This window comes from Acromyrmex echinatior, chromosome 13 (genome assembly GCF_024713525.1).
Source record: "Acromyrmex echinatior isolate Ae372 chromosome 13, ASM2471352v2, whole genome shotgun sequence".
NCBI classification, from domain to species: domain Eukaryota; kingdom Metazoa; phylum Arthropoda; class Insecta; order Hymenoptera; family Formicidae; genus Acromyrmex; species Acromyrmex echinatior.
Genome location: NC_141864.1, coordinates 12993829 through 13003002, shown reverse-complemented (window position 1 = coordinate 13003002; position 9174 = coordinate 12993829). Strand labels below are relative to the sequence as shown.

General features: G+C 32.8%; 2 protein-coding genes and 1 long non-coding RNA gene across 4 annotated transcripts; 2 read left to right on the top strand and 1 right to left on the bottom strand.

Annotated features, from left to right (window-relative positions):
- Positions 1–692: 692 nt before the first annotated feature.
- On the top strand, positions 693–7126 carry LOC105149395 (diphthine methyltransferase). 2 transcript variants are annotated; one of them, XM_011061773.2, is made up of 4 exons: positions 693–833; positions 4892–5521; positions 5948–6074; positions 6325–7126. In XM_011061773.2, the coding sequence occupies exons 2-4, from the start codon at positions 4909–4911 to the stop codon at positions 6695–6697; spliced, it is 1113 nt and encodes a 370-aa protein (XP_011060075.1). In that variant the 5' UTR covers positions 693–833; positions 4892–4908; the 3' UTR covers positions 6698–7126. The 2 variants fall into 2 exon arrangements, with proteins under 2 accessions (XP_011060075.1, XP_011060076.1); XM_011061774.2 differs by lacking the exon at positions 693–833 and adding an exon at positions 1652–1792.
- LOC147907677 (cyclin-dependent kinase 2-associated protein 1) lies at positions 1600–3178 on the top strand. The gene has a single exon (XM_087412301.1). The coding sequence runs from the start codon at positions 1600–1602 to the stop codon at positions 1933–1935; it is 336 nt and encodes a 111-aa protein (XP_087268427.1). The 3' UTR covers positions 1936–3178.
- On the bottom strand, positions 6155–7072 carry LOC105149396 (uncharacterized). Its single transcript, XR_846594.2, has 3 exons — positions 6938–7072; positions 6604–6720; positions 6155–6450 (listed from the first exon to the last, which is right to left on the bottom strand). It is a non-coding gene; the product is annotated as an uncharacterized LOC105149396 (long non-coding RNA).
- Positions 7127–9174: the final 2048 nt, after the last annotated feature.

Sequence of the window (9174 nt, the reverse complement as noted above, 5' to 3'; positions counted from 1 at the left end):
TACACCGTTTCTAGGTTGAAATTCTCTATCTCTCTGTTCCCTATTCCTTTTATTGTGCGGAGCCCCTGAAAGTGGGCTCGAAACATGATGTATGAATGTGTAGTATGTATGTGTATATATATATATATATATATGTATATATATATATGGGTCATCTAAAAAGTATCCGCGGTACTTTGTCACTAGATATATGACCATCAACACACATCTAGTGACAAAAAATCGCGGATACTTTTTAGATGACCCATATATATATATATACATATATATATATATATATATATAGTAGATACGTGTAAAGCTAGAAACATACATGAAAAGCACAGGCAATAGGAACAGGGAATAAAAGATTTCAACCTATTAGAAAGCGTTTATTCTATTGGGTCATCTAAAAAGTATCCGCGGTACTTTGTCACTAAATATATGACCATCAACACACATCTAGTGACAAAAAACCGCGGATACTTTTTAGATAACCCAATATTATTCATAGTTTCTAAGTTGAAATCTCTTATTGTGTTACAACCAAGTGACAGTACTTCCAACTTTTCCCGCAAGGCGTGATGGCATTAAAATCACATCTGCCGAATTTTCCATGGATTTTCCTACATCGGAAAGCCTATTTTTTTCGTGACCGGTCGCTTGAGTTTAATCTTTGACTTCCTTCTTATTATTACTCCACGTGTCAACATCCATACTACGGGCTTACCAGGTCTCGTCTGATCATTACTCCACGTTGAGAGTTATCTTAACCCAGGTTTCACTAAACTATAATTAAAATCAATATTGGTAGAAACGGCCCAGAAGAGACGAAGGGAGATTGACTAATAGGAGTATGTATAGTACATATTATATTAATATAATATTTACGTTCACTTGACTTGTGTTTCGATAGAATGATATATATATAGTAAGTCAAGTAAGAGCGTGGTCGACCAGCGTGTTGACTATTTCATGTTATTAGCCTTGAGGTTCGAACAGTTTCGTACGATATATCTAAATCTGCTTCAATTTTGCTTGTCCTTGATGCAGTGTTAAGCCAGGATTCCGCGAAAACAGATTCACTATTTTTTTATCGTCTTTTTTGACCACTTTGCATATCGAGCCACGTTCCGTAAATCATCGACATTTTTTGCCACATTATATTGCTGCACCCACTTCTGTACGAATAATTTCGATTTTTTCATATATTTAGCAGCCGCTAATTGTGACATTTTTGGGAGAGTACAGAGGAACACAGCTTCATAACGTGATGCGTATTTGGTACTCATGGCGCTTAATGCGATTCTCTTAAGAAAGTTCAATGACAACTGAATCTTTCTTGATAGTGCCTCAAGAACAAAGGTGTCCTCTATGGATTCATGATAGATTTAGGGCGATATCTTTTATTAGCTTTGATTAAGGCCGACCACGATCTTACTTGACTTACTGTATTTGTATCAACATGACTTCAATGAAATGAATTCAATGGACTTACTTCTCACATTAAATTAAACTTTAAAGATTAGTATACTGCGATCGATCTTTTTGCTTCGCTCGCTGACGTTTCATAGGCCTGATAGATTATCGATTGTTTCTTAAGGTTATTGTAAAAGATAAATGGAAAACGCGCAGCCTCTTTCCTCTCTCTCAAAGATGACAAAACAACGCAAAAACGTGGGAGTAACAGCGAAAATTATGGAACCGCTGCTGACGGTGCCGGAGCCGAGAGTTTCTCAACGCATCGCATCAATATCTTCCGTGCCTGCTCAATCAAAATACATCAAGTTGCTGCGAGTCATAGAGCAGCTAGGTCGCGATCTTAAACTTTGTTACACCGGCGATAACATTAACAAGACATTAACTAAAGTTGAACGCGACATTGCAAAGGCATGCTGTCTGATCCAACAATGCCGTGCCGAGGCTACGAAAAGTGCCAAGAAAACGTGCCAATAACATTGCGTGTTTTTATAATGAATTATCGACATTATTTACGTAGAAAACTCCTCATATTGATGCAAACATATATTTTTAAAATAGTACTTATTGCATTGTGCAGAAACTTGTATTATCAACAGTATTCATTCTGTTTTGAAAATCAATCCATATTTTAGATCCACTCAAAATTCTTGATAACATACACTAAAACTGAAATACAAAGATTATAACTTTAATGTAATCCTTTTCTAAGCTATTCAGCTTTAAATATCTTTAAATCTTTTATCCTTTGTGGAAAAAAAAATTTTAATGACATTTATATGAGGAAGAGAGTTAATATTAAATCTTATATTAAAATATATCCTACAAAATGGATAATTAACTAATGGATTGTTACACGAAATCATGTAGGATTTCTATCAACTGAGCTAATGTTCTTGAATATCAAGAATTTTAAATTTGTGTCTGTATACTTAAGCAAATATTCCATGTATTTTCTATACAAGTCTATAGAGCCATTACATAGCTCAATCTAAAGCAATCTATAATCAAATGAATGATTGTTCTGCTACCTCTTGCATATTGTAAGAAATTTTGAGTGGAAAGTATTATCCATTGTGATAGAAACACAATGATTTATTGTAATGTGTTATTGTTATAGGTAAAGAATAAGCTGAAATGATAATTATAATAGTGGCAATAGATTCTATTGAAAACTAATGGAAGAATATTTCTATCAAATATTTCAATTTGGCTAAATTTAATTAAATAGATAATTAGCTATTTAATTAAATTTAGCCAAATTGAGATATTTGATAGAAATATTCTTTTAATTAGCTACTAAACAACTTTCTTTTTTTTACACAACAAATAATAATATCGAAAGAATTAAATACTGCCAAAAAATAGTCCTGTAATAGTGATATTTTTTATTATTTATTTTAAGCTCTTGGTTTATAATAGACTTTATATAGATAATTCATATAGATTTTTCTTTTCTTAATAATATTTATTTATTAATTTAAAATAATACAATTTGTGAAAATAGTGATATACATTTAAAGCCTTAACATATGTATATAATCCACAATTATAGTACAAATTATAATACAAATAGTACAAATATAGACACAAGATGCGTATAAGGTCCTACGATAAATATAAGAGAAATGCCATAAAAAATGGTACAAATGTGTTCCTATATTTAAATTTTGTGTAATATCTATAATGAAATAAACATTTTTTTTATTGAAAAAGAAAAGAGCTGTGTTCATTGCAAATATTTTTCTTTCAATTTGATTCACACATATTGGATATATTCTCGTTTCTCTCTTGTTTACATCTTTTCACTATATATATTTAATTACAATTAATGTGCTGCTTTCAATACTATCTTTTACATGCATACATTGATTATGGTCAAGATTTTTTGATTATAATTAAGAATAATCATTGCTATCTTGTTTAAATTTATTATATTAGGTGTTGGAATTAATTCGTAGCGTTTTTAATGAAAGAATGTTATTTATTTCACATGAGCATTAAAAAATACATTAATGAAAGTACTTCCCATCACTTGTAAAACGCTACGAATTAATTCCAACACCTAATATGTAAGTTTATTATTGGATATGGGAAAAAGTTCGTGGCGTTTTTCTCACTAGATGACATTAAATGCTCAGCACTTAACTACTAATCGCATCGACACTAGACGTGCGTTTAAAAAGTGACATTTCAATCTTTGTTTTGAGTCGAAAAAGATTGAAATCAGTGAAGTGGATCGATTATTTTATTTTGAAAATGGAAATAAATAAGGAAAAAATTCGTTACATTTTGCAGTATTACTACGATAAAGACAAGAACGCTGTATAGGCTTGTGAAAAAATTTGTACTATTTATGGTGAAAATACTCTATTAAAATCAGCAGCACGGAAATAGTTCACTCGTTTTCGTTGAAAATTTCGATGTGAAAGATGAACCTCGCTCCGGTCGACCAATCACTGAAAAATCCGATGAAATCATGGAAAAAGTCGAGCGCGATAAGCATGTGAGCACTGTGGAGATTGCCAGGGAACTAGGCATCGACCACAAAACAGTTTTAAATCATTTACACAAAAAGAAGCTCAATGTTTGGATTCCTCACAAGTTGAGTGTTAAGAACATGATGGACTGAATTAACATTTGCGATACGCCACTAAAACAGAATAAAATTGAGCCATTTCTGAAGAGAATGATAACTGGTGATGAAAAATGGATCATGTACGACAATCGAATTCGCAAAAGATCGTGGATAAAGGAAGGAGAGAAGACACAAGCAATCGCAAAATCTGGATTGACGATGAAGAAAGTAATGTTGTGTGTGTGTGTGGTGGGATTGGAAGAGAATCGTTCACTATGAGCTGTTATCGCACGATTAAACAATTAATTCCGAACTCTACTGTGAATAACTGGAGAGATTACAACAAGCGATTGAGAGGAAGTGGCCAGAATTAAGCAATAGGAGGGGTGTCTTCCACGCTCAATCGCACACATTTTTGATAACTCGGCAAAAATTGTGAGAGCTTGACTGGGAAATCTTAATGCATCCACCGTATAGTCCTGACATAACACCTTCAGACTATCATTTGTTTAGGTCTCTGCAAAACTCTCTTAATGGTGTAAAGCTGACTTCAAAAGAGACCTGTGAAAATCACTTGAAACAGTTTTTTGACCAGAAACCACAGAAGTTCTATCGCGATGGAATTATGGTTCTGCCTCAAAAATGGCAAAATATTATTGAAAATAATAGAGCATATTTGGTTTAAATAAATTGATTTTAATATTCTAAGAAAAACACTTGAATTTTACTAAAAAACCGCCACGAACTTTTTCCCATACCCAATATAATCCTAAAACCGCAAATTCAAATAGGTTTTACTAAATATCATTTGACGATGCATCACTCTAAATTATGTCGAAATTCCTTTTGTTCCAGATAATTGACAGAAAGAAATGGCAGAAGACGAGATATATGTACGTACATTGGCTACATTCGATACAAAATTTCCAGCAGACACCGTCGAGTGGTGTCCTGTAGAGCCATATCGAAATGTATTAACATGTGGAACATATGAATTAAATAAAAATGAACCTAACACAAAATCTACCTATAGACAAGGGCAAATCTTATTGTTGCGTATAACAAATGGTGGAGAGTTAGAATTGCTGCAACAAGTATGCACTTCAGCTATATTGGATATGAAATGGTTACATGTCACAGATATTATAGAAACTCGAATATTACTCGCAGTTGTCGATTCCATGGGATACTTACAAATTTATCAATTGAAAAACGATGGAAAAAGAATAGAATTTATTACTAAATTAAAAGTCAATAATGAGGAGAACGTGATGGCGTTATCTTTAGATTGGTCCAGAAGAAACAGTCCTGCCTCTGATCCTATCATTAATACAAATATTCTTGTGAGCGACAGTGCAGGACACATCTCTCGTTTTACGTGGGGTGAAGCGGGTGATCTGACGAAAGATTTTACATGGCCCGCTCACAAGTTCCATGCATGGATTGTCGCCTTTGATTATTGCAATCCATTAATTTTTTATTCTGGTACGACGATATATGATTTATGTGAAAGTGAATCTATATAGATTTTAGGCATACTTTGGAATGCAGCCTATTTATATGATATATTTTGCTTAATTTATAAATAACAATTTTTTGCGGTTAGGCGTATTAGTATGCGTTGGTGCATATACTCTGATTTAATCTAAGTGTAAAAGTGATATGCAAATATTTTGAATTATAAAATACATATTTTATCAAACAGCACAATAAAGTGTTCCGACGATTTTGCAGCTCAACACATTTCTATATTTATATTAAACACACACCTTTATGTTAATTTGTGTGCGTGCATGTGCGCGCGTGAACTGACAACGCACTTAGTCGAATTTATTATTTAGAATAGTATAACTCAATTGAATAAGAAAACTCAATAAGTTTTTTTATAAATTAATTTATGGTAAATTTCAGGAGGCGATGACAATAGATTCTTATGTTTTGATAGCAGAACTGGATCTCATCCTGTAGTTGAAAATAAGAAGCATATTGCCGGTGTTACTAGCATCCATAGTAAAAAATTCTTACTCGCAACCGGAAGGTAAAAAGATTTTCGATAATCACTTTGCATTCTCTTTCAAGAAAATAAAAGTTTAAAAACTCAAAGATCTCCATATTCAATTTTTCGTACGCGCGTGAAACCTTATGATTTTTATAATAAATTTTTTTTTTCTTTATTTATACATTACTAAAATTAAAGAAATTCAATTTACATATTTTATCTTCTATGATTGCAAAATTTATTTGATAAACTTTTCTTTAAACGATCAATATGCACTTAAATATTTCAGTTACGATCAGAATGTAAGATTGTGGGATAAGAGAAATTTCGCTCGGCCAATATCGACACTTTGTCTCGATGGTGGAGTCTGGCGTTTAAAATGGGATCCGTTTACTCATCAATATCTGCTCGCCGCCTGTATGCACAATGGTTTCAAGATCATTAATCATGATATATTATCATCTGTTGTTGTCAATTATAAAGAACACAAAGGTTTATCGTATGGCTGTGACTGGTCATTCTTAAAACAGTCGGATATTTCGAATTTAAACATATCTAATGGAGATACCTTGATGAGCACTTGTTCCTATGAAGATTGTCTCCTTAAAGTATCTGTAATTGATTTTTGGCCGGATAAACGTATTGAGGAAAAAGATTATTAATATGGATAAGATGAAGGATATTCCTGAATAAACATTATAGCAATTTTAGAAACATGAATTAGATATGTTTCATAATTTATATATGCTTATTTATATAGAAACCAGCGATTCAGTATTTATTAAAGTAATTATAGAATGACAAATAAAAAAAATGATTCGAAGACTATAGATTTTTCTAATAAACATCAATAATTCGATGTTTATTAAATTTGATGATATAGGAATTCAGAATGCACTTACAACGATGTTAGCGCGTTAACATGCTACAATTTACGTTACGCATTTACATTTACTAAAAATTGTAGAGATAAAAGTGTGTTTTTATTGATTAAAGCGTGTTCTGAATACAGGTCATAAATAAATTTATAAGGAGAACTTTGTGCAATATGCTGTCGTCTGAAATATATATAAAAATTATGAACATATAAATATCCAGAAAGTCTTGTTCTTTAAACATAATAATCTTAGATTTGTCTAAGCTTCTTTACCCCGGATCTACAATAGATTTTTAAACCTTAAGCCATAAGGAATGGATGAATCACAATCAATTATTCTCTTCGCATTCGGCTGTAGTTAATCAATTTCTTATGGCTTTCTTAAAGTTTAAACACCTATTGGGTGCTTTCCATTTGATGATACAAGTTGACAGAAGCGTCATTCTATCCTTGTTGACATTCAGAGAGTGACAAAGATAGAACGACATTTGTGTCGACTTGTGCTAACCTGTGTCATCAAATGGAAAGCACCCAGATCCGGACTTCTGAATAATGTAATGCGTGATCTACAATGTAGTAGTAGTGGATGAAGTTGTAAGAGTAAGAAATTGATCAATCACAGTCGATTATTCTTCTCACATTCAACTGTGATTGATTGGTTAATTTGTTATTCTTATAACTTAGACCACGCATAAGAAATAAGCGACAACACAAGAAAAATACCAGGTCGCTCCGGGATTCGAAGTGCCCTGATATTTTTCTCGTGTGTCACTTATTTCTTAAGCTTTTTACAAAACAAACTACTACTTAAGTTTTAAGTCTTAAATCATAAGACTAACTAATCATAATTACTTACATTCCAAAACTTCCTCTTCGAGAAGTTTTACTCTTTGACATAAAATTTTTACATTTTTTTTTTTTTGAAAGTACAATCTTTAAGAATATGTAAAAAAAATCGATTTTTTTTATCCAACAAGATAGAAATCCTACTTAATTTTTGAGCTGAGCAAATAAAAGACACATATTTGAGGTTAAACTTCAATAATATATGCTGTTGCCGTTATTCCTTTTCATGCGTAGTAAATGCAGCGGAAGCAATTATGAAAAATTGAAGTAACATTCATGCAATTGGGACTAAAACGTGAACTTAAGCCGATGAGCCAATCAGGATACTGCTTTAGATTTGCATACTCTAACGGAAATAGAAATAGCAGTAAACATATCCATAAGGCGAGTTTCAACTGAAATTCACCTTATTGCGAGGTTATAGATAAGTTTACTGTTATTTACATTTCCGTTAGATTACATAGACCCAAAGCAATATCCTGATTGGTTTATCGGCTTAAGTTTACGTCTTACGATTACTGTTGTGGAATTTTGTGTATGGCAGCCCTAATTCCTGAACGCAAAGATATCTTGTTACTGGCAATTTTTAATTCTTGTGTACGGAAAAAAATTGCGGTATAGCGCGGCAGAGTATTCCGCTGCTTAAGGTCTGTAGTTTTAGATATACTTCTTCTTCTGAAATCGACCATGGGGTACTCAAGGGTTCTTCCTTTTATCTGATGAATTTATTCAGTGTAACTATTAATTTTTTTATTTAGTTTACATTGTTCACTCCGGCCTAGCTGCAAGCTATCATAGAGACTGCAACTTGTGCCACAGTATAAGTAAACTCGGATTCTCATACGGACAACAGCCCTTTGCAGACACCGAATGCAGATTGGTGAAAAGCCGGTTGTGGGGATAAAATTTACCCCCATCGCCCGTTTTTTACCAATTAGCGTTCGGTGTCAGAGCGCTGTTGCTTATTGTATATTCGTCGAGGTTAAGTTAGCCCGGACCCTCATACGGGCAACAGCACTCTAAGAAGACTGAAGGCTGATTGGTGAAAAGCGGATGAAATTGGGGGTAAATTTTACTCTCACAACCGACTTTTCACAAATCAGCGCTCTGTGTCAAAGCGCTGTTGCCTGTATGAGGATCCGGGCTTAATGTAGGGGATTCTGTTTTCAATCACCAACCAAATTTTTCTCTATAATTAAAATTTTTAAGATTTTGTAAAGTATTTATAATGTAAATTTTTAATTTTCTCGTAATGAATAACAGAACGCAATCTCAATTGCAGTCTCTATGATAGCTTGCAGTTAGCCCGGAGTGAACAATGTAAACTAGATAAAAAAATTAATAGTTACACTGAGTAAATTAATCAGATAAAAGGAAGAATCCTTGAGTATTTCATGGTCGAAAAAGAAGCATATC